At 34.7% G+C, this 27105-nt stretch overlaps 1 protein-coding gene across 4 annotated transcripts in view; it reads left to right on the top strand.

The window, feature by feature from the left end:
* Positions 1-27105, top strand: part of LOC142982522 (uncharacterized) — a 109783-nt gene that overhangs the window by 33361 nt on the left and 49317 nt on the right. For 2 of the 4 annotated variants that reach the window (XM_076129040.1, XM_076129041.1), the window contains exons 2-4: positions 23895-24102; positions 24515-24726; positions 25119-25214. In XM_076129040.1, coding sequence (XP_075985155.1) covers positions 23931-24102; positions 24515-24726; positions 25119-25214 — 480 coding nt within the window. In that variant the 5' untranslated portion in view covers positions 23895-23930. Of the gene's footprint in view, positions 1-19783; positions 20258-23894; positions 24103-24514; positions 24727-25118; positions 25215-27105 lie in introns of those variants that run through there. The other 2 variants (XM_076129043.1, XM_076129044.1) reach the window with 2 other exon arrangements.

Raw genomic sequence — 27105 nt, 5'->3', positions numbered from 1 at the left:
TTTCGGCGCAGGTTGCACTCGCCGTGGTCGCAGGCTCTAGTCAGTCTGCGACCACAAGTTTGACAGTGATATTTTGACAAAAAATATTTATCATCACACCAATATTCCAATCCTTTCTACACACAGCTATACCAAGCTAGTACGTCTCTACGTCTCTCACACTGTTATGGTGTTCAATGAGACATAAACAAATCAATTAGTATTATTACGTAAATGTTGAAACATTATCATCTCTGATGCAACGGACATTATCTGCTACTCGTTTCAATTGCAATCGAGGAACGTAACAATATTGTTTGAAAGGTTATCTATACTAATATTACGTATCAACTTGTTTGTATGGGGTAACCTCGGGAACTACTCCACCGAATAGATAATAGATAGCTGGGTAAAAAAGAGAGGTTTGGCAAGAATGAGGAAAGTTTGCCCAATTATTATCGTCATCATCTTTGGCCTGGGTCCATCTATTGCAGAAGATTTAGGTAGTGTCTTCAAAAATCAGAAGATATACATAATTGCGTGAAAAAATAAAGATTATTTGTAGCGAAGGAGTCGTAAAAGAGGGACGTATAAATGGACATCTTAATAAGTTCTAGGTATACTAATTATATGTATATTATGTGTATCAGGATAGCATAGGATAATGTAGAGAGCATAAAAAATCTTCTTATATTAAGTTGTAGACAGAAAGTATTAGCTTGTAAGAGCTATATTAATTCTTTATCAAGAATTTTATTTGTGGTGTAATAAAATGACAAGAATTTGTCCCGTCCCGTCCCTTGGCTTCCATCAAGGGCGCCTTTGTGTCGCCAGTAAAAATACTCTGATGAACTATAAAATATTCGACTAGCTTTTTATTTGAAGCGGTTAGGGGTCAATCGTATATCAAAGTTGTTTACTAAATGCCTTTTGATTTAGTGCTGTGCTTTTTCAAGTACAGTGTTCACATTTTTTTCTTATTGTTTCAAATTGATCTTTACAAATTGTATTATTGCTCTAATTATAATAGTTTTTAAAGGTTCATGAAAACTAGCGGGCTCGGTTAAATTAAATATTATGTGGTTAATAAACCTGTAATTAAGTTCATACATACATGCATGGAAATAATTATTTCCAAACGCACTTGGGAAGATCATATCCCCGAAGTTTGTGCGGTTACGTGTCATGCACGTTAGGTGTCTGTGGACTGTATGATAGTTAATGAAAACGATGAACGGAGACTTTTCAATAAGGCACACGTTGAACATTTATCTATCACTAGCTGACCCGCGCAACTTCGCTTGCGTCACATAAGAGAGAATGGGTCAAAATTTTCCCCGTTTTCGTAACATTTTTCGTTGCTACTCCGCTCCTAATGACCGTAGCGTGATGTTATATAACCTATAGCCTTCCTCGATAAATAGGCTATCTAACACTGAAAGAATTTTTCAAATCAGACCAGTAGTTCCTGAGATTAGCGCGTTCAAACAAACAAACAAACAAACTCTTCAGCTTTATAATATTAGTATAGATTAGTATTAGTATAGATCTATCATTAAGTATAAAGTAACCAGAAACCCTTCAAAATGATTATAAGGATCATAAAAGAACAGTTGGCCGCACCTCAAAAAGTTATCTTTATTTCCATTTTCCAACCTTCAAAAGTATAAATTCTATGTACCGTCCAACTTTTTCTATAAATCGAGTTATGTAGTAGTATGTGTTCGCATACTTGTGCGGCAGTATTTCTGCCAAGTGTCTGCCACGAGCTTGCCAAATCACCTGAAGTGTGGAAGTATTTGGAGCCGAGTACGATTTCAAATTTATTTCTCTCTTATTATGTTATGTCATTGTTTTATATTTTAAACTAGCTGACCCGCGCAACTTCGCTTGCGTCATATAAGAGAGAATGGGTCATAATTTTCCCCGTTTTTGTAACATTGTTTACTGATACTCTACTCCTATTGGTCGTAGCGTGATGATATATAGCCTTCCTCAATAAATGGGCTATCTAACACTGAAAGAATTTTTCAAATCGGACCCGTAGTTCCTGAGATTAGCGCGTTCAAACAAACAATCAAACAAACTCTTCAGCTTTATAATATTAGTATACATAGATGTGATTATTTTGGGTTTTTGCAGCTGTCCACGTTTATTCATTTTTTGGAATGTTAAGGCTATTAGTTTTACTAATTAGATATTACATTGTTAGTATCTTGTACTGCGAGTGCAACAGTTGATTGTTACTTCATTAGAATTCGAAAATGTTAATTACTGTCTGTCTTTTACACTTTTTAATTAAAACTGGTACTTTTTTGGAATTCTTATTGAGTTTATTTCTTTATTATTTTTATAATTAAACGACCTGAAACGTGCTCGTGGTTTCATAGTAGGTACACGTGAGATGGGAAATTATGAAAAGAAGCGTTATATTGCTTAGTTTTATCAACAAAAAAGCATTAAATAGTTTATTATAGATAGACCGATAATCTTATTATTATTTTTTAATAACTGATCGATAAATAAACTATTGGTCGATGGTTCTCGAACAATCGACAAAATAAACCACACAACACATAAAACATCACCAGTAGGTATTTGACAAACCGGACAACTTTATCACGATTTCCGCACGAATTACAAATGAACCGCAAGAGTACATAACTAAATAATATTTACATGTGCTAATAGATATAACAGTCCCGTGCGATGAAGTATGTAAACAGTAGCTATCAGCATGTTGACGAATGATCCTCCAAGGCCGGTCTCCCTTTAACTGGGCTCTACGATCATGGTGTATGTTCATGGCCATATGGGCGCTACTTTGTAATTACTGCACGTATTTTTTAAAGGATGAAGAGTGTATTAATACGTCAATATGTCTCCGAATGGGTTAGTAGTAGTACTCGTATATTGTAGGAAGATATTGTCGTAACTTTGTAGAATGTAAGAAGGTATTGGTTTGAGTTATGACGGCACTAAAATAATTAACAATCGATTACATTTTAGACACAAAAGTCGTAATATTTCCATAGCTATGGGGCAGACAAAGTCTAAGAACGCCACTTGCTGCGATGCCTACTAACTTCCCTTAATTCACATCCATATATCTTTACTTACAGTACAAAAGATTCTGTTCACATAATAATATAATACCAACTAGTAGTTCTGAAAATAACCGGAAAATTTGAGATTCCGATTTGGCATTCAGTGACATAGGTAGTAAATACAATTAAATTTTATTTTCCTTGGCTTGTACTTTTTGGCAGTTATTTCTCCAACTGAATAATATATTTTTCCCTGCATTGTAGTATTACTGGTAATTATTATTTAAAGGAAAGTATAGGTACTTTTATTTTCAGTCGTATGCGTAAGCTACTGCCATTTATTAACTTTTTCCTGCCAATTCATCACTTAAAGTTAACCCATTTTCATTAGTTTGCCTGTTGTTTTTAATTAACGCTGTATGATAAGCTGAAATACAAGGTTATTTGGGCTTTAGTTTTATATTTTTGGAATTAGTTAATTACTAGGAAATATGCCAAAGTTTTCCTTTACCTTTAATTTCAAAACCTCGCCATAATTGTTAATTAATACAAACGTAAAATTTACAAATACATTCATGCTATAAAGTTTATAGAAAGCTTCGATAAAGATAGAAATATCAGTCAAAATGATGTCATCTGAAAATTATTAATCTTCAGGTTGAAAAACTTGTTTTCTTTTTAAGATATCACAGAATTAAAATCAAAATCAAATCATTTAGGTCAAATGCTCACACTTATGATAGTCAATGATACAAAGAGTGAATTTAGGGCCAGCCAGTTCGGAAGGTAGGACCAATGAGAAGAGCTGGCAAGAAACTCCTGGCCACTCTTTTTAACCGCCAAATGGTTTTAACAATATAATTATGTAAAAACCAAGATAACTACAACAAATAATAAACTAATAAAAGTGAAAGATCCGACTGAGAGAAAAAGACACAACACGTTATCAAGCAAAGGGATAAATGCTAATAAGTACTTGTTTGTTTTAACGTTGATAACAATGATACCGTTAATTCTATTCATTATGCCGACTGGTATATACTGATAGTAGTTTTAGACTTATTATTTTGAACATCAATTGAACAATTTTACGCAGGAATAAATACTGAAAATGTTATGAAATAAAAGTATTTTTTATTCGTACACTATACAATTAGAAAATGAAGGAAGGAAATATATAATGTAGGTATTAATGGCGGCCTTATCGCATAGGTTTACCTACAAGGTTCTTACTGGCAACCTTAGGATGGAAAGAGAGTCGGTGAAAATAAAATACTGATACAATATTTGTAAACTAACTGTCCCAGTACTGGGCAAAGCTATTCTCCTGTAATAAGATATGGACCTTTAATATAAAAAAGGCCTTTCGAAATGAATCAGCATGTCATGCTTCATAAAATTTATACGTTCTCTACCACAGATAATAACCTCTATCCAATTACGTTATCAAGGGTTATAAATTATAGTTTTATGCACACGGATGAGTAAGCAAACTATTTGACACTATCCGTAGTAGTGTGTTATAGAGAAATAAATCATTCTTTTGCAGCTCTATCTTTGAAACTATTGAATTGGTTTAAACGATACTAAGCAGAATAGAAGACAAACTATAGTCCAACAACTTAGTAGGGAACCTTATATTTATACAAGGTTCGCGGCTAGCTGAGGTATACGAAATTTAGAATTAAAAACGTCATTGATTGTAGGTTTATGCAGATGATGTTGGTCTTCTAGATATGGTTAGTTTATTTTGTTAATACACAAACTATTAATTATAAGCTGGATAGACTGTCCATGCCAAGGTAAGGTTATCAACTAAATTGTCAGACTCTTACTGCCTTTTTTGTCCGAATAATTTGGAGATGATTCTTACACGGATAAAGTCCGAAATATAATAATAAAATATTTTGAGAACATTGTGACTCTCATAACTTTTCTCGCTTGAACTACTTTTTTTCACATTTTACTTCCCAGATATCGTATCCTCATAATTCTTTTCGCTCTATGTACCCGCGAGACAGGCTTCCGAGGGTAGTTTGAAAAATGTGCGAGCTTCCCTTTATGTGTAGGAAATGGGAAGAAAGATTCAGACAAATGGTCCGACCCTGAATGTAATGAAGATCTTACAAATTACGTTAATCTGGGGGCACGGAAGTGCCCCCGCAAGTCGAGCAAAAAAAAGCGGCACGGCCGTAACATCCTTTTCTCGAAGCAATTCGGGCTATTTTTGACACCCCTATAATTTCTTTGTGGATAAAACAAGAAGCCTGGATTTTCAGCAACTAATCAGTCATTGTATAAACACGGTATATTTAAAATTTCAGTCAATTTGAACCAGTAGTTTAGGAATGACAACTTGTTAAAATTTTGAATTTTGTCACTCACTGATTCACTGACTCACTGACTCACCGATCATCAAAAGTCTAAGGTACTTCTAGCAGACTTAGAAGCTTAAAATTTAGAATACAAATAGGGTTTAGTGTCTTAATCATGGGAAAAATTTAATATTTTCTAATTTCGGTCCAGTTTTCTAAATACACCAACTGCAACAATAACTTTGTAATCCCATATAAATGTATAAGATTACAAGGTTACATTTGCAGTTAATGAATTATTATTACAGCAGAAAATAAAATAAATAGGTGTAAATAGGTACCTACTATATGAGATATAACGGGGGAGGGGGTATAGGGTGGATAAGGGTGTTTAGCCCATGAAACTGAACACCATTCCCATAGGAAAATATGTTGAATTATGAAAAATACGTCTTTCCATACAAATTGGACTTATGTTCGCTCTACAAAAAGAAGTGAGATGCCATCAAAAACATTCTGTAAAAACCTCAAGTCTCGCCGTAAAAAGTTGTGAGATCGATATAATACCAAGTCGATTAATCTATTTAGTCTCTACTTAAAGGACCTTCTGTCTTAAGTTATTACGTATGTTATTATCATGCCAATTTAAAAAAAATACCTTTAAAACAATTAGATCGACTTGGTCATCGCAAGAAAACACAAATTCGCCATTAACATTTCAGGAGCATTAACTTCTCGTCGTGCTGTGTAGTGTGATACATACTAATAATTAAATCATGCGATGGCCAGGTCGGTCTATTTGTTTTAAAGGTGTTTTTTTTTAAATTGGCATGATAATAACATACGTAATAACTTAAGACAGAAGGTCCTTTAAGTAGAGACTAAATAGATTAATCGACTTGGTATTATATCGATCTCACAACTTTTTACGGCGAGACTTGAGGTTTTTACAGAATGTTTTTGATGGCTTAAGTATTCAGAAAATGTAATTAGTTGTGAGCGTTGTTTTACAAAACCAAGTAATGAAGCCATTTTTTCTTTTTGAGTTTGTTGACCGAAATATTATATACTTTTTGAGTTGCTTAGTAAAACATTACATTTTTTAATGTGGATTTTTTAATAGTGGCTTTTTACTTTAATGCAGCTCATTCGTTGAGAATTGAGTTAATACGATTATTTAGAGTCCTAGACATGTCATAGAGACGTTTTGTTTTTCAAATTAAATTCTTGTTTGTCATAAATTTTGTACAGAGTCTTTGAAATATTCATATGATTTATTGACCTTTTCGGAAAAGCTGGTTGCTCGTGAGAAGAAACGGAAAGAAACTCATTTATAATATTAGTAAGTGTATTATATGTATATAAGTTAAATTAAATAAATAAAACACATCAATAGCTAAGGTATCAATCCTAAACTATGATAAATGGAAGTGTCAGACAAGTTTAGAAGTTCACAAAGTACAATAATATGTCTAGAACTCTAGAAGGTAGATCTACACGTGTTTCTCCACTGTACAAGACATGCTATATACTCAATGGATAGAAGAATATCGACGTCTCATCGTCTGCAACATTCACAATTATTTCCCATTTCCCACGAGTCATAATCTTAGTTCACCAGGGTTAAGTAAACAATGATGATGCCAATTACTAGTGCTTCAGTTAATCAATGAGAATTAAATTAGAAGCCGCTTAATTGACGGTTATCTCGCGTCATTGCTGTTGACTCTTTACGATTGATTAAAGTTCGATGAATGACATTTCACACATAACTTCGAAAAGTCATTGGTGTGTTGCCTCGGGTTCGAACCTGCGACCACATGCGTGGGAGGTGTCAACTTTTACCACTCGGCCATACTCACTTCTAAACTATTATTTGTTTCACGAAATTTCTTCAGCTTTAGCTTTCATGAGGGTAGTAGCGTAGGTACAATTTCGGACGCTCGTGACAAAATCGTGCGTCAGGTCCATATCCAGCTTCCCTCCTGTGATCAGGGGCCCATAGTGTTTGGTCGATTTTAGTAAGGGACCAAGACCTTACCCATTATTCTAGTTTTTAAGCGAATTTTCAATAGCCAAGGTGATATCCTGAAGTATATATAGGGGAATTAATTTACTTAATTTCCTTTAATAGTAAAATTTGTAAGTAAAATCGTAAAGATTATTCAAAATCGTAAAGATTATAATTTTAATTGCGACACTTTATTCTAATGTACTTCACATTTTCCTCCTTATTTCTCATTCATACTATTCATAGGTCATTTGAATATATTTGTACGTATAAAACAGTCTACTTAGTCACGTTTGGCAATGCGTGTACTCTCGTCTAGACTGGACAGGTACTTGTAACATCTGGTGCATTCATTCAAACGTCATATTATGATGCAGATGTTTCGCGTAGCTTTTGTCTGGTTTCTGAGGTACATTTAGCGGTAGTTTATCTATTCAATAGCGTTTTTTTATATGATTTTAAACGCTATTGGATAGATAAACTACCGCTAAATGTACCTAAGAAACCAGGGGTTTGTTTTTAGTACGTTTGATGTTGAGTCTGTTGTACTGATGGCCCTGAATTTGTAGTGTTGGTGAATGGATAAACAGTGATATGTATTTCTGATGAGATAGAGTCTTTTTATTGATGTCTGCATTGCGAATTTTTAGGAACATTTTGACTAGAAATAGATATTATTATGTTTTCTGGTTTAAGTGTGTGTGTGTACCCTATGCAATGTTGTTAAACATAGATCCGTTTGGCTTGTATAAATTACAAATCGCCTTTAAAATGTTTTGTCACATTAAAGATCAGTAAATCAGTATAGTTTATGTCTGCAGATGATGGTATAGATACAGTTGAGTTCTATAAATTAAAACAGTTGTAAACTGAGTTGGTATAAAATGAATTAATATTCTTTATCAATTAATCTTTTATTGTAGTGCGAACAAAGTATGCAGTACTTAAATTGTTTTCTTAATGAAGTATTTGTAGCAATAACGTTCACTTACGATGTGTTTTTACGATGTTTACAACGTTTCTTTTGAATGGGTGTTGTTTGTATGTTTGCTATTTATGATTCTACTTCCATACGCGTACGTGGACGTTTATGAATTTATAGCTTGAGTACGTTCTTACGTAGAATTTCTACGAAATTATGTAGCTATTCATAAGAAATTTTAATACTTTGTAATCGTTAGTGGACTTTAAACAAGTTACCATAGAAAAAATACTACGTGATAGTTTATTTTGGCATTATAATTGACTATCGTTGAAGATCTAAAGCGATTACACATTATTGCCTTCCAGGTCGATATTTGTGCAGAACTTACCACAATATAAGTTGTATAACAAAACAAAATTCTCCACTATAATATCAACAATTTTCCAATTGCACGCAATAATACCCGCTTCCCACGCAGAAGGTTCATTTCATGCCGTCAATATTTGCTTAACTTCAAAGTATTGACATGTTTGTATAAGAGCTATTTTTATCTTACTCGTAGATACCATTTTGTCTACCTACTTATGACAGCTAAATCTCGAAAAATCTTAGCAATCATATTGCTACATTACCTGTGTGGTATTGAAAGTCATCTGCAATCATAGGAAAATTTCAAATAGATTAGATAAATGTGTTGTTATAGGTGGTAGATAATATTGATAAGTGCTCGTAAATCAATCGCACGTCTAGTAGTTGATAGGTCTGTGATGTCGTTTGCATGATTGGTTTAGTAAAAGTGCATGGAAAGAGTTGTGATATGTTATGACGTAATCGACTCTATATTATTGAAGTGTTAAGCAGAGGGTAGAGCTAAGGGCCAAGCCACAACACTGCGTTACGTTGTCGCATCGCATAAATGACGTCACACATTCAAACTTCATAGGTTTTTTAGACAATGCACACTTCGAACTAGACGTTTCATAAACAGAGTTGTTTGATACGTAGGTATAAGAAGAAAGAAAATAGACTTGTCATGAGACTGTTTTCAATCAGTCTTCATTTGAGCTCAGCCTTAGGTAGGTACCTATAGTTAGATACGAAATTAACAGGTAGCGAAATCAATGGGTAGCAACTACTGTTTTGTTTTTCGATTTGCGTACTTCCTTTGTATGTAAATTAGTTTTTGGAAAGAAAAACTTGCAAGGAATGACGGCATCTAAGATTTGTGACGGTATAATCAAAACTTCACGATTACTAATCAATCAAGAACATCTTTTTCGTATCTTCTGAAGCACGGAGACGCTCAGTTCAAATACTAAGACGCGGCAACTTTTGCACTCGCAAAAATTATATTCCATCCTGTAATTGTTTCTTCACCAATCAGCTCACCGGACTGCAGCTGACAGCACTTGCTACAACACAACAGTACTCTTCATCCAAAAAAACAAAAAAAATATGACTACGAGAAAACACCCCGCAATAACACCTTTCAGAAATGGTTGCTTTATCTTTGCACGTGGAAAGAGTGTAAGAGTATACAGCCAGTATTCATCTAGGTTGTATAAAACCTGACACGTGTGCCTTTGTGCTAGATCTAGACAATATTCCAGACTCCAGACTCCATTCATAACGAACAACATGGCTGTGGTTCCGTGTGCGTATACAATTTCACAAAATATTTTAGACTGCCTTCTGTGGTGAAGTTTAGGCCGCCTCGCCGCTACCATTGCGTCGGGAGGGTTCGATTCCTACACGGATCAATTATTTGTGCGATCCAAAAATAGGTGTTTCAGGTCTGGTTGTACTTTGTGTCCGTTGTTTGTATGTTTGTAAAAGTCCCCGCGACACATAAGCAAGCCTTAGTAAATAATTTACGGCTTGATATAAAGTTTATCGGATGATAAGAGGTTGTGATATGCTAATAATATCTTAATCTGCTAGATTGATAGCACGTCACGTTAATTTATGACTAATAGAGATAGTTTGTACACGTTTTGTAATAATACATTAGATTGGGTAATGTAAACTTAATTGAATAATTTAAGTGGACTATGAAACTTTAGTAATTTTTAACAATTTTGTAAGACAGCTAGGCTCAGTATTACAGTATATGGAGTAGATATCTTAAAAAATAGCATACTGGCGAGGAGATCTATGTTCAACAGTGGGTAAAAATGGGCCGAATAGCTAGAATAGATGGAGTAGCCATGGGACTGCTAACGATAGCACCTTAAAACAATGACCCGTATTAAATCAAGCTTCTATACAATTCAATACCTATCACATAAATTTACTCGGTCAGTTTTCGAAGTGTTGAATATAAATCACCGGAATAATAATTAGAATACAATACATTAACCTGTTTGATTGACGACGCGCGAATCTATTGTTAAGCCCTTAAAGGCACGTGATACGGAGGCCGGATTGGGAGTGAATCATTATGGTATTACAGGATTTATTTTTAACCTTACGTGTTTGTTGAGGAAACAATCTATCGGGTTACTTTTTGTGAAAACAATCTTCTAAGGAAGTTAATTTTTTGAAAGTTTTTCTCTACCTTCTGGGTATAAGAGTCCTCTCCCGTTTTAGTTAGTCATCGCTGTTTTGTTTCTCTCTTGGTCTATAGCGCGATATCACTATGGATGAGGGACTTTTTGCTGTTTAAAAATACCTGAAAAAGTATTAATGCGAAGTACGTTAGAAGCGCTGTCAGCTTTTCCTCAAATTTAAAAAAAAAAAAAAGGTAGCGCTATAGTACCCGGGTGTAGTGAAAGGGAATCGCTACCTTGTCTTCTTGATAAACTATGCTAAATCATCGTCCTCTCCTGTCACAGGTGTTACGTATCATGTTGTCACTTTTTTCCCCAGGGTCTGCTATACCTCTGCTCAATACCCGACCTTCTTACTCCAATCTAAACCAAGAAACTAAGTGTGATTGTAAAACCATTTGAAGCCAATCAATCACCAATAACCTCCCTATTCAAGGCTGTATTGCCTTTACAGAAATAAATGACTGTAATTATGGTCTTGAAATATGGATAGACGATTATACTATAGAAGTGGACACGTGTGCCTCTCTCCTAAAACCTCACGAGGTTTTGGAGTAAAGCCAAAAAAAGATGGGTATGTTTAACCACTACTTCACGAAATTTCGGGAATTGCTACAAGCGTACTGCTCCTTTCTTTGAGCTTGAAGTTCCAATAAGATAACTATAGTTGATTTATTGAACTTGTGAAGTTATATTAACTGGTCTATTCAAAGCTTTATTTCTCTGTACTTTGAAAATAATACCCGTGCCCAGCTATACGTCACTAATGGTATTAAATAAGGTACCTACAAAATTTTGTTTTTTCATTTTTTGTTATCAAAAAACACAATATTTTTCTTTAGATAATTTCGAATGATAACATAGATACCTTCATTGCACACATTTTTTTGGAAATCCCCATTTTGTTTTTCGTTTCATTGGTAGTTCAATTCTTTAATATAATTTTTGTCTAATTGAAAGATAACAATTTATTGTTGATTGAATTGTATAAAAGTAAGATAAATTAAGAGATTACAGCGATTAAGATAAGACTCTAAACAGGATTTAGCTGCTATTCAAATTGTTACTATTTTGTGTTTTAGACAATCAGCTTTAAATTCTTACTTGAGTATGAAATTGAACAGCTTATAACTAGATTTTAATCGCTGCAACGGTGGGTCCACGTAGAGTAAAAACGTTTTACCAAAATACTATATTATTAATTCCTATAATGCTAAGTTGTGTTATTCCTATCAAATCGCCATTTCACAGCCGCCCATTCGGTCATATGAATCACAACCATCATCGTGTTAATGAAAAAGCGTCCTCAGCTGGACATAGATAATTCTCCCACAGGAGACCGTGACGTGTGGTCCTGGGCCCCGCCCCTTATGCAATGAACTCCAGTGACACTTAGGTATCTGGTCGTACACCTTTTGTCAAGGAAATATTAGTTTCTTCCCGCGATTTTGTCCGCGTGAAACGATTTCTCTGGGTCAAAAGTACCTATCCTTTGTGTTAATCAAGGTTATGAATTTGTTGTACCAAATTTCGTTAATATCAGTTCTGTAGCTTCAACATTTAACCAAATATCAAAAATTTATAATATTAGTAACAATAGATATTAAATTAAAGTCTATCAATACAAATTAATTTGTACATTTATCTGTGTTGTATGTTAGTTTGACACAGTGTGATATGCGCGGGCGCACGTCCGAGGACACCGTGCAGGAAAAAACTAGCATTGTGTTGTATGCAGTAGCTGTTTGTTGACATAGTAAATGAAAGAGCTATAATAATATAATGTTTATGAGGTGTTTGTCTTTTTGTTAAAAACATAAAAGTACTAAAATGAATATGTACAGATGCAGCGTCTTGGTAACCTCTAAAGAAAACATTTCTCATAAAAAAAAACAGGTGAATACCACTTGTCCTTGATTAATTTTACTTACGAAAAATGGTTGTAATTATTGTTCTTTAGGTTAGTTTGTCTGATGAACTTTTAATTTAAGTTTTTTGTGGTATACCAAATAGGATATAAAACAATGTACTTAACATTTTTTATTGACGTTCATAGAATTGATCTCTTTTTCCACCTTATTAATGTGAGAATCAAATAAAAATACACATATTAAATTTATTATACTCTAAGTACCCTGTCTGTTATTCATAACAAAAAACTTAAAGTAGTTTTTTTGCCTCAGAGGCCCTTGAAAACTTACCTACATCAACTAAAGTTTATTTGCTGTTCATTTGTATGTATAATGTATATGTATGTATAAGAGAGTACGTCCACATTGTGTATTCGTGTAAGTAAGTCCTTGTACAGTCAGAAGCAATAATATGTACGGACTGCCCTTTTTCTAATAGCATTTTTATTGGTTTACAAAAGCCGCGTAACGATATATTCCTGGGTCGGGCTAAAAAATATTTTCTGAGTTATTTGTTAAGAAATTCTCAGAGTTTGTGTTCTCAGAGGATGTAGACCTTCGTGCCTCGAAGAGCACTTAGAGCCGTTGATCCTGGGTTGCGCCTTACCTCCCACTGTTCGTTGAATATTCGTCTCACCATGAGAGTGATAGAATAGAGAGTGTACCTGTGCATTGTGCATACACTTGATTGATAAACGGAGTCCTACCAGGCTTTCTATTAAACTGGCGGCCATAGTCGAATATTGACCAGGCGGATATTTCTTGCTTATGACTGTACACAACAACAGGTTTCCGTCGGTTTGTTTAGCGGATTATATTTTATGTGCCATTACACAACCGGTGTGGTAATAGGTAATTGCGTTGTTATAACACCGCCGATACCATTGTTACGTAAACTATTGTAGATCATGTTACTGTAGTGTTCCGGTTAATTGTGTGTTGTTTGAGCGTACATCCGGTATTGAAGGGATCTAGTAGTCAATTGAGTTGATGAATGGAATTTGGGTGTTTATGTCTGCTATGTCTCGGACATGGGGTTTTATAAAAAAAAATTGTTCGGGTTAAAGCCCCATAGGGTATGAATGTGGGCAAAAATGAGACATAGGGTTACATAGTAGACTACTATACGTAGAAGCAATGCTAACTAAGATGGAGATAGCAAGACCTTTATTTTGGTTGAAGACGTATCATTAAAAGATAGGAAGTTTAAAAGGAAGGTGAAGAGAGTTTAAACAGGAGGATTTTAGAAATAAATCAAATATTGAAATTAGTATGTAAGTTTTTTACATTTATTCAGAAATGGGTTAGGTACCAAGGTCGCTGAACCCATAAAGCATCTTTGAAGGGATTACTGACTTACATGTCCCCCGGGAACAGAATCGTGGGCGACTCATAAATAAATATCTAAGTGAAAGTGTGACTCCGTGAGAAACTTGAGATCAAAGGTCAATATTACGGAGAAAATTGGTTTTCTGAGGAATCTCGTGTTGTAGGGCAATGACTCTTGGACGAGAGATGTGGAGAATTCTCCCAGTTTTAGGGGTAAATGACTTTTATACGAAGGGCCGTTCACTAAGTATATTGGAGTAACTTTGTTTAGCAAAATTTAATTTGCTGATATGTATTTTTAATTTTATTTGTGACTTTTATTGCTGAAGAATTGTTATTTATGGGTACTTTATCTGATGTTTTAGTTTGAAATATTGCACTGTAAAGTTGTGTGAGGATTAAATATTGAAAGTGCTGCTTTCTGACAAAATATGGAAGTGTTATAATTTTATTTATTTATAAAAAATATAGAATTGCTTAATGGATATATATTTAAAATTGCACTTTACTATGTTAAGTATAGTCATACTAAGACAATTAATTACAATATTTAATTCGGGCTAAGTAAAATTTATGAATATGCCACATTGTTGTATTGGGTACAAATCTATAAAGATAGTTGTAAGAAAGATAAATAACTAAACGAAAAATGTTAGTTAAAATGTGTTGTTTCGTAAACTTTACACAGGTACAATATAACTCATTATGTGCTATGTATTACTATTTATTTAAGATAGAGATAACAATAATTCCTGCTACATTGTGTGATATCTACTCAACTCATAAACAGTGTCAAATAAAGTGGCACTTCAATACAATGTATCACGTTTGCTTACTCCAAGATTCGAGTGTTCTTATCTGATAACAAGATGGTTTGAGGTTGCTGTTGACCAGAATCAGTTATTGACACTGCAGTCTAATTTTGGAATAAATTATATCTAAAAAGGGCCTCTACGTGTTGGCTTCGGCCCCACGCACGCCTTCCAAATGTCCGGGACTCTGTAGTCCCGAGATATGAAACAGACGAACATAATAATAATAATAAATATTTCAAAGAAAATAAATTTTACTAAACTAAAACTGTCCCATTGCTAGGCAAGGGTCTCCTCCCAATGAGGGAAGTAGTTTCTTTATGTTCGTAGTTAGTGACTTTATGTTCACCGTGCTAAATTTATTTAAAGTGATATGTTTTTTGTGATAGTCCAGGAAAATTCAAAGGCCCACCTGCCTTTTTCGGCTATTACTTTTGACTAGAAGAATAATAAGTAGTTTATCCTTGAGAAAAAACATTTTCCCCATGCCTAAAACTGTATAACATAACTCAGAAGTTAACTGTAGGATGCCGTAACTGCCTGATAACATACTTCCACATTATTCCTTAAAGCAAGCACTCAAACAGTCATAAAAACCAAAATACGAACTCTCAAATAACAGTAACTTGTAAAATAAAGATAAACGAAGGAATAAAAGCACAAACACGTGGTATAAAATTGGTAGTTATTCTGAACCCGTTGGTGTACATATGTACATACAACTTGTATATATCTATACTAATATTATAAAGCTGAAGAGTTTGTTTGTTTGTTTGAATGCGCTAATCTCAGGAACTACTGGTCCGATTTGAAAAATTCTTTCAGTGTTAGATAGCCCATTTATCAAGGAAGGCTATAGGCTATATATCATCACGCTACGACCAATAAGAGCAGAGTACCAGTAAAAAATGTTTCAGAAACGGGGAACATTTTGACCGATTCTCTCGTATGTGATGCAAGCGAAGTTGCGCGAGTCAGCTAGTTATGTATAAAAACGGTACCATCAAAGCTGTCTGTCAAGGCTGTACGGCCGGTTTTATCCGTTTTACAGAAGCTAAAGAGTTTTTGTTTTTATTTACACGTCTGTGAATTATAATGTTTTTTCTTTTAGCAAGACACTTCACATTTACATATAATACGTACGAGATTAAGTCGTTCGTGTGCATTTTTCATTGCTTTCTTGGTTTTTTTATAAATGTTGGCGTAATTGTAGGTCTTTATTGTTAATCCCGAAATTAATCACCCAACAAAGGAGCCTTTTTTTCTGTAAATTGTAACCCATTCTGAAATTACATGATTTTGTTTGACTAAACTCGCTCTTGCCAGAAATAATGTTTCTGAAAAGAAGACGTTATTTTCCTATGTACTTTTTATTGAAAAATGTTGATCGGCCAGTCGTCTAAATTGCATAATATAAATATTATAGCATAATGCAAATAAAAAAGGTATCTAAAGAAACCCTTTTAAAAGGCGTAGGTACTAGATACAATTTTATACATTCTTACATTTTTCGTGTTTTAATTAGGATGTTATACAAATAAAAGGGACGAACTATTAAACGTAATGTAATAGTACCCTACGATACTACAATTACTATGTTGTAATTGGTCACGACATCTATGACGTCACAATAGCGGTTTGACCTGAATGATTCGTTGTGAACTCAATTTGTTTAGCTCATGTTTACTTGTAAGCATGATTGATGAGTGACTTGAAACCATAGACATTGTGTATTTAGTTTCCTTTTAGTGCTCCCTATCTGCTAATGTATACAATTCTCGCGTCACAGTTTTCGTTGCCATACTCCTCCGAAACGGCTTGACCGATTCTCATGAAATTTTGTGAGCATATTAAGTAGGTCTGAGAATCGACCAACATCTATTTTTCATACCCCTAAGTGACACTTTTTTATTTATATGGCAAGACAATGTTTGCCCGGTCAGCTAGTAATAACGTTTATATTCGTATATTTTTCAATATATTTGTGTGTAGCTATTAGATTGAGGAACTTGTGGGTAAGTAACAATATCAGCACGAATATCTGAGGTTAAGCTAAGCTTGTCGAAGTTGTTCTGTAGACGGGTGACCAAATTATACCGATTTCCTCCGTGTTTCGGGAGGCACGTAAAATCGTGGGTCTCGGCTTTTATTTTAGACTAGCTGACCCGCGCAACTTCGCTTGCGTCACATAAGACAGAATGCGTCAAAATTTTCCCCGTTTTTGTAACATTTTTCGTTACTACTCCGCTCTTAATGGCCGTAGCGTGATGTTATATAGCCTAAAGCCTTCCTTGATAAATGGTCTATCTAGCACTGAAAGAATTTTTCAAATCGGACCAGTAGTTCCTGAGATTAGCGCGTTCAAACAAACAAACAAACAAACAAATAGTATAGATATGTTTGTAAATGTCGGTACAAACTTTGTGCGGTATCGATAGGATTAAAATGTTCATTAATTATCGGGATAAAATTGCACTTTACTCGGACAAGGTCGAGCCAGTCGATAGGTAGGTTATAAAGAAGTGTAATATTTTGTGGGTGACCTTTTTGAAGGACATTTCCTCAGTTTGTAAAAATAATTATTCAGTACAAAAGACTGGTATAAATGCCAGTACAAATCAGGTATGAAGTTTTTATAATAACTTTATTAAAAGGATTTGATTTGTCCTCGAGTTGCCCTTCTCGAACATTATAAAACGTAAAGGATTATGCGTCATAGCTCGTTGTAAAAATATAACAACAGCCTGCATCAACGAGTTGAGAAGGAAAAAAGACTTAAGTGCCTCTACTATTAGGTCGGGGAAAAAGTCTTTTCGCATTATAATATGTATGAACTTGTAATAAAATCTTTTCTCTACACAAAAAAGCTCGATATTTGGGTACCTCACGAGCTCACTGAAAGAAACCTAATGAACCGCGTACTCTTTTGTGATATTTGAAGCCAAGGAGATTTTATTACAAGTTCATACATACTATAATGCGAGAAGACTTTTTCCCCGACCTAATATGATTGTGTTATAAGCTCTTTTTCTATTGGAAAAATATATTTGTTTTACGAACATGTAAATATTATGATGTTCATTGTTTTAGAACACAACACACGTTATCGTGCTGGGAATTTGGGAAAATATCGCGTTTTAATGGATCTGTTTGTTGAAAATGATTCATAATTGATATGTGTGTTGATTAGAGCGTTTTAGTAATGGATTATTAAAATAATTTGTGAAATTACGTTGTGCAGTCTGTAACAAAAGTTTTTTTAAACATTGACCTGCTAGCCCCCTGTTTCTCAGGTACATTTAGCGGTAGTTTATCTATTAAATAGCGTTTAAACTCATATAAAAAAACTCAATTGAATACATTACTTTTAAACTCTCGCGTTGCATGTTTAATGTATAATAGAATACGGGAATTAACGCGAACACGCATTTTACCTTAAAATGCCTAACGTTTCGGCGCAGGTTGCACTCGCCGTGGTCGCAGGCTGACTCAAATGAATAGATAAACTACGGCTAAATGTACTCAGAACCCGGGGGTAGCTGATGTCTTGTACAGCTAATTTGTAAGAACATAAATAAAATAACTTTGCTTGGTTTTGCTTGGCTTATAAAAGTTTGTAAAGGGAAATAACCAACTACTGAATTCTGTGTTTGCGGTAAAACAACTTCCATTATGTTAAACATGGGATTCAGAATCACATCTTATTTCTACAGCTGTTTTCGTTACAGTATTTTCACTTAGAACATTTTTTTAGCTTTCATTTTCAATGTACACAATATTTGTAGTTCAACTCTCTTTTAGGATAATACAATGTCATGACCTTAGCGTACATTATAAATTAATATTTAGTTGAATCGTTCTTCACACATTCTACGATACTCTTTACTATATTATAATAGAATGTAATTAGTTAGACTATTCATTATTTTTTTTAAGTAATTACTTATAATAATTCCATGTGTAATGACATTACTACGTTAATAAACAATTTTCTATAAAAAATGGACGATTAGAGGACGTAGGAGTAATGGAACTTTTTGTACAGTTATTCATTACATAGAATAGTAGTACTCGCGCTTTTTATTTATTAGAAAACAATATAATAAAAGTTTGACATCAAGACGCTTACACACTATGCTATTTTAACCTAGGTACAATACAATACTTTTACTTAACAACAAACTTTCAATTTTGTGTATGTGAATACAGCCTACCGATCCACATCCTCAAGATCAGCAAGTACTAAGGCAGTATTAGTATTTTGTTCCATAATGTTTACTCCAATCTATTCTTACGCACAATATTTACACTTTGTTGAACACTTCATACACATCTCATCAACCGTGCTCGCAGATATAACAACCTGTTGACGGCTCAAATTATTTCGCATAAATTCCTAGTTGTAAACTAAAAGTACTTGGAAATTTTGCAAAAGAAAATAGCCCTTGAGGTTGTTTAATATTGATTTCAATGATATTACTTCAATATTAGATTTTTGTCGCACTGTTCATATTAAGTATATTCCAGAGGTGGTGGCCACATCCTTTCAGATCATCATTCAACATAATCCTACATTTTAGATGTCAGAGTTTATGAGAATATATGTATGTTTGTTACTCGATCACATCAAAACTACTAAACGGATTTAAATTAAATTTGGTACACAGATAGTTTATAATATGTAGTTTTTCGCGAAGTTGTGAGCAGAAGCTCGTTTGCCATAAACCTTTTGCATTGTCCAACCTTTGTATCGTATACTTTTGGTGTGGATAAGGCCGCGAGTATATTTAGAGGCGCAGCGGTGCATCGACCTCGGCCACGTGGTCGCGTTACGTAAACACGCTGTATACACACACTACACACACAGTACGACGTGACTGCGTTGTACCAGTTAGATTGAGACGATAGTTATCTGATGCTGTGTAGTGGAAATTGATAGAAAAGTTGATAAAATACTGCAAAATTACTTCTAAAAGTGTTGATTACTTCTCATGTTGTGTAGTGTCGAGAAAATTTAAAGAAAATGTCATAAAAAACTACGAAATTGTGGTCAAAAGTGATGATTTTTAGTAAGAAGTGGGATATTTTTGTTAAAAATTTGTGAGAAGATTAACCTAACTCGTGTTTGATTCCAGTTTGAAATAACATTGTAAAATTGTGTTGTGTTGCGTAAAAGTTTGATGACAAAAGTTTGAATTCATAGAAAGGACTTATTATTCTTGTGTTCTTAAAGAAATGTTATAAAAAGTTTGAATAAATATTAAGGTGTTAATGGCGGTTTGAATAATGGTATAATTATGTGAAAGTTTTGTGTTATTAGTCAATTGTATAAGTGAATAGGAAGTGCAATAATGAAGTTAACTCGTGTCGCAAGAGAAAGGTAACTGTTTATGATTCGGAAAGGGCGATGTACATGTTTACTTTGTATGAGATTAAAATACTAACAACTTTTGTAACATTACTTCGCCACTATTACCATATTGGTAGATGTACCTATCTATAATTATGATAATATTTAGTATTTCTTTACTCATAGGTATAAATGTATATAGGTGTAAATAAGCGTGTGGTCAAGCTATTTATTTGTCTCATGCTTTTCTTTTACTCTAATTCTTAGCAGTTTTTGAGCCTTTTAAGCATCTTTTTATATCTTCCAATCCATTGAGAATCTGTGTTACCAGATAGCAGAGAATTAACGAGAGCAAAATTATTAAAACTTCAGAAATAATGTCGTGAAATGCTCGCGTATTCATATAACTCTGTCTAATCCTTTACGTGATAGTTTTGTAATATAAAACCTCGACCTTTTCGCTTTAATCCAGGTTTAAGACCTTACTATGAGTTCATGGTCAAGGGTTAAACTACTACAATGGTAATTATAAAGGGCCTTTTCCATGCCTTTGAAGGTGACAGCTTTTGGTTGGATATTAATCTACATTAGCCATTCTAATAAGTAAAAAGGTTTTATTTGTCTGTATGTTAGTACCTACCTAAAAACCTCTTTAAAAAGGGCACAAGGGCAAAGCAATACTATTTGTTCTATGATAGTACTCGTAACGACATATTATGATAGATATATGAATGTGAATGAAGCAAGGGAAGTACGAGAGATCTTATATACTAGCATTGCATAATATGTGTTTAACCTAATTGAAACGAGACGCGAGGTCTTGTATATGTTTAACAATAAATATCACAAATAAATGCGAACTAAGTCACAGTCAAAAACTATATTAAACAACAAATATTTTGTAATCATAGCTCCGCCATTTAATCGTGCGATCTAATCATGTTTTGTTAAGTAAAAAGCTTGTACGTGTAAAATTTACATTAACATGCCTGTAATTTTGTTAGGCATTGTATTTATATGATTGTTATGTTAATAGCACGTGTAAGAGTAAAAAATATTTATAAGGTTTTGTAATCGATAGCAGTAGAGTGTTACTACTGTCTGTACTAATCGATTCTGCTACTACGTTAAGTGGATTTTACCCTTTAATTAAGAGGTGTTTGACACTGGTTTTAGGGCAAAAGGGTATAGTTATGCAGCTCTTTAAATGTGACGATATGAGACAAAACTAGCGAGTTATTTCCAAAAACGCGAGGTTTGTCTTGAGAAAATATTTAAGGGCTCCTCAAACCTATGTGATTTTAAGAGTATCTAAATAATGTTGGAGTGTTCAGCTTATTTATTTAATTTCGAGGTAAAAAAATTTAGATGATTGACTAGAACGTCTGTGAATCTCTTTTTTAAAGTATATACTTCTATTTTGGTAGAAAAGTCTAATCAAAACTCTATTTGTCTGTCTAGAAATCGGTTTGTAAGAAAACCGCAATAATAACGTGGTTTGTTGGTCGACTACTCAAGAGTTTGTTGCCTATAAAAACTTATATAACTCGTATATAAATAGTAAACAAGATTATATAACACGCCTCTGATTCCGCAAAAGGGCCGTAGAGTTTTCTATTACATTTCGCTAGACATCTTGTAAGTAACAAGCAGTTTGATTGGCACCGATCCAAACTCCATATTGTAAGAAAACTGGCTGATAATATAGCTATTTAAGAAGTAAACTTGAATCAAAAATTTACAACCAGTATGCGTATTATGGCAATAAAATTGTGAAGAAAAAGAATGTCACATTAATTCACTTCTCACATTTTAAATTATATTTCAGGAAAATTTGTTGTTAATAACTAGGTACATAGTTATGTAATTTTTGACTATACTCAGGTCGTTACAAACGTGCGAACTACGTCATAATAAAAAAATCATAGGAATGTGACGATGTCTAAGTGCGAGCGAGAAACTCCGATGAAATGACATGACTTAGTTCGCACGTTTGAAATGGCCCGAGTATAGTTCTTTCTAACCAATTGACAACGTGTTTAATAAGACTGCTTAGTTTACTAAAATAAAAGCTTAGTGGTACCTTTAAAATCTGCTTGATATAAACATAAATTTCTTAATTTTTTATCATTAAATCACATTCATATATTTCGATAAATTACTTGGAAAACCAGCAATTCCCCAGACGTATTACGTTAAATGGCCTACAGTTCGCGAGTGAAACGCGCTGGGAAATATCGCAAAGATAAGCGGGATGGGTCAAACAATTTATCGACGCGAGAATTACTCTTGGGATTTTGAGCTTCTCTCGTTCAGGTTCTTTACCAATAAATTGCGGAATTTTATACCAGTTCTGTTATCTACGTTTTGCAACTAGCTTTCTAAAAAAATGTTTAAGTTAATGTACCAATGCTGTGCAAGTGTCTCCTCTTGGAATTAGGCATCTTTTGTGTATTTATTATTTATAGCCACAATTTCATTTTTCATGCGTTGCTGCCATAAAAGGTATTAGTTAAATCATGGAACGATTTATGAAAATTGGTACACAGAATGAGGTTAGATCGATTGGAAAAATCTACTCACGGACGAATTCGCGGGCAAAGGCTACTCGAGGTAGAAACAAAAGAAGTTTACAAGGATCGCAACTAATCATGTATCGCCTTTGTCCATCCCCATTGAAACAAGACATGATAATCCATACTAATATTATAAATGCGAAAGTAACTCTGTCTGTTTGTCTGTTACTCAATCACGCCTAAACTACTGACTTAATTTGCATTAAATTTGGTATAGAGATATATATATAATTTGGTATAATGATACCCGAGAAAGAATATAGGCTACTAGGCTTTTTACCCCGGAAAAATTACGCATTTCACGGAAATTCAGGCGGCGGACGAAGTCGCGGGTAATAGCTAGTTATGTATGTATGCGTTTGTACACACGGAACTATCGCATCTACGTATCGTCACTAAAGTGGTACGGAAACGTATAATCGATAAACTCACGGCCACACACATTCGCGGCTCGTGCGAAACTTTGTCCCAAACTGCTAGGTACGTGTCGTAAATAAGCTTGGTTTTTTGTTCAAGGCTCAGCTTTATAGAATTATAGATCTGTTTAGAATTGCAATAATGTTAAGGTTGAATTGAGTTTAAGATTGTGTGTGCTTTAGTAGGTTTGGTGAAAAGGGTTCATGAACGCTGAAAATGAAATCGAAAAAGTGTGAAAATTTTATCTTAGGTCGTTGTTGTCACTTACTGGTTAATGCTTTTCGTAAAGTAGAGTAGCATGAAACATAGAAATTGTCATACTGCTTGACAGAGAAACACGTAAACAAAAATGTTTTTATACTGATCCTCAATAATTTAGATCATAAGAATGAACTATGACACCTGAGTTTTGAGTAACGCATAGCAGATACAAACGAAACTGTTATGGACCTAGTTATCTCTATGTTACCTTTCCACCAGATTTGTGAGGAGTAACTTACTGTACTAAATTTACTGTACTAAACGCCAATCTAGACTTCTCGCACCGACTTGATATAATTACCTCTTTGGAGGAAACCCGTCCATATTTGTCAGGGCAATAGCTTATTTAACTAGTTCAGTCTCTCAAATATCGAATACCGAATGTACTAAAGATGTCTTTCTATTGTTTCCAGTACCGCAGCGCGGCGTAGTCCGTCGCTCGTCGTAAGATGCGTTCGCTGCTGGCGTACTACGCGGACGCAGTGATGTCGGCGGCGGCCCGCGGCGCCGGCTGCGCGCTCGGCTGCAGCGGCCGCGGCGACTGCATGAACGGCACCTGCCTGTGCGAGATACGGTACTCGGGGGACGAGTGCGCTGGACCTAATATGCCTTATCATGCATGTGAGTAACATTATCTATCTAATCAACGAGTTCCTGGCTTTCGATCGTCGAAAATCTGTGTGTGATCTTTAAAGAACTATCTTTGTGTTATATCAATCTTACAGTTTTTAGGAATTAGGTGCCATAAGTGCCATTTATGCAAATATAAAGGTTGCCTTCAGAGGAATGAGTTGTCTAAATTACTGAGCTTAACGTAGCTAACTGAAGATCTATGGTGACCTATCGAGTTCAAACATAATCGTCTGTGCAGAAGGCGTTACTTATCTGATCAAAAAACATCGAATGGAACCGAATTCAAATAAAGATATAGACTCGAACTCAGCTAGAACTAATACACGTTCATCACAAGAACAAAAGCAAAACAAAATACTCATATTCATTTTACACTAACCCCCAATTTCCCTTCTTCCAGGCATCGGCGGCGTGTTCCTGCTAGTAGCATTCGTGTGCGCTGTTCAGCTCACAATCTGCATCATCACGGAGTACCGCCGCCTCAAGGCGCCGACCTTCCTCCGCGCGTGCAAGGTCACCACGCAGAAGATGCTGTACCTCGTCGCGTTCCTCGCCTCGCTCATCAGGGGAGCTTACTTTGTGTCTCCGGTGAGTGGCGGCAACGACCCTGGGGTATGTTCACTCATCAATAGTTCAGGAGAATACGATAAGAGGAATAGAATAAGTATGAGATAGCTTAACTGAAGGAATGACAGCTGTATGCGTTTGGTGACGTTTTATCTAGCAGATAAGTTATCTGTCACTTTTTCATAATCATTTGTGTATTTATCAACTCCACTTTTACTCATTGCTTACTTTTGAGAGGTTGTGATTTGTTCATTCATTGTCATCCGATCATGAAATTGGCGGTCTTACTTGTCATTAAAAAACCATTTATACAACATTTGCGATTTTTCCATCTGTAGATGTATTTTTTCGCGGGTAATTTTGGCGTTTTAGACTCTTTATAATAGATATAGAAACTTGTTGAACTGTGAAATTGACCGGTATTTTGTTATTTTCAGTCTGCATTCCAAGAGGGATGGGCGACGAGCCTCCTGTCAGCTTACTACCCTCTACTCATGTCTGGATCATCGCTCATCGTCTGCTTCTGGGCAGAGGTAAGTCCAACAATATTGTTATTTAACTACTGAAGATTCATGAAAAATCTACAAAGCGTATTTTAGAAACTAAAAGTATACTCGAAATAATTGTTTGAGTACAGCGCCATCTATGTTTTTTCAAACAAAACTTATGCACTGTAGGCGTCGTTACCTGTCGCTGCAGTGTGTAAATTATTCTTGTCGAGTACTATATGTTTTTACTAGATGGCGTTACGGTACTTTTACATCGATCGATATTTCAAAGCTCCACCGTTTCGTTGTTCTGATATAGATGTCGCCCCAGGTCTCTTTATTGTCTTAAAATAGCCTATATAAATCGTAGTTGTTGACAAATTTTACAGTGATTTCGGTCAGTCGAACGGATTTTACAAATATTTGCACTTATTATCGGATTTCGGGTGAATACAACGAGTCCTGCAATCATCAGTAATGTACGTATTATTACAAGGTTTTATACGAGTATTTTTTTATTGTACCGAAAAGTGTTTAAACCGGGCAATATATTTGCACAGTTGTTTTGCGTCTTATACTTTTTTTTCTAGAAGTATTGAAAACAAAAATATGTATTTTAAGTCTAATTTCTTTTTGAAGTGTAATTTATCCAAATTACAAACCATAAACCTTTTTAGTCGTAGAAAAAAACATCATAAACGTGTTTGACATCGCGCGTGATTCTATGGTTAAGTACTAAAAGTGGTGCGAATACTACTATCGCTATACCGACTGCCGTAGGTTCGAGTCACTACTCAAACTAGATATGCTTCTATACAAGAGTAAGTCCCCTTTACCACCGCTAGCGGATAGTTAATAGTAGTTTTGATAGTTGTTTGTTACAATTCATTTGCTGTCACTTTATCCTGCAGATAGGTTATCTGATGCTTATTCATATGTTGTAAATCAATCCGTTTTATCATTTATCTTATGGCCAGTAATCAACTTTGTATCTAAGTTGTTCAAACTGCCAGACAACTTTTGAAATTGTCTGTTGTGTTTAACTACTGTCCTGAATTGACAACAACCAGCATCGACTTATATCGTACTCTCCAAAGCACGGAGATACTTAGCTCATGCTACCCGGCTACCCATCTATAGAATGTCCGCGATAAGTCTATGCTCACTGATCGCTAACCGTCTAGTGCGCGCTTTAAGTCCGCTCTTATAATGCGGAAGGTAACATAATAAAAAAACACTTAAGAAAATCCACATGTATCCAAAACATATGATTAAAATGTAATTCCAATGTGTAATATCTGGACTTCCGGTCACGTGGCGCCCTCTATGACAATTAAACACGATGATGGTCACGTGCTCGCCTTGATGGGAGCCCATGTGGTATCCAAGCAGCATCTAGATGTTATCACACAAATGACATCTTGTAATTCATAGTAATCTTGCGAAATATGTACGAATACTGTGTGAACTTTTGGAATCGGTTCCGTAGCTATTGCAACTGATGGAGTTTTTTGATTTAATTGATTCCAAGCAAGCTGAAGCCAGTGTAAGCCCTTAGTTGTGTTACCTTATCTAAATTTAAGGAAAATTGGCTTGTCCCTTATGTCGAGGTACGAAATAAGAGGTAAAAAAGCTTATGGGAGTGTTCTTCTATTCCTGTAACAATATTTTAGGATTACTTACGTAACAATGCTCACCCCCCATTTGCATCTTGCCTCTATCCTTAGAATTCACTCTCCTCCAGTCCCAGTAAGTAGCAAATTACTACGACTGTCCCACTGCAAGGGACCTACATGGCTATCACTACTACCTAAAAAGTACTTCCCAATATTAGAATATCATTAAACACTATGAATAAACGAATAAAACGAGCCTGCTATTCACAACTCAAGAGGATAAACCACAAAACGTCTTTCCGAGAATATGTTGATTGTTT

Source organism: Anticarsia gemmatalis, chromosome 22, assembly GCF_050436995.1.
Source record: "Anticarsia gemmatalis isolate Benzon Research Colony breed Stoneville strain chromosome 22, ilAntGemm2 primary, whole genome shotgun sequence".
Lineage (NCBI taxonomy): Eukaryota > Metazoa > Arthropoda > Insecta > Lepidoptera > Erebidae > Anticarsia > Anticarsia gemmatalis.
The sequence above is the reverse complement of the archived record's forward strand: the minus strand, read 5'-3'. Positions and strand labels throughout refer to the sequence as shown.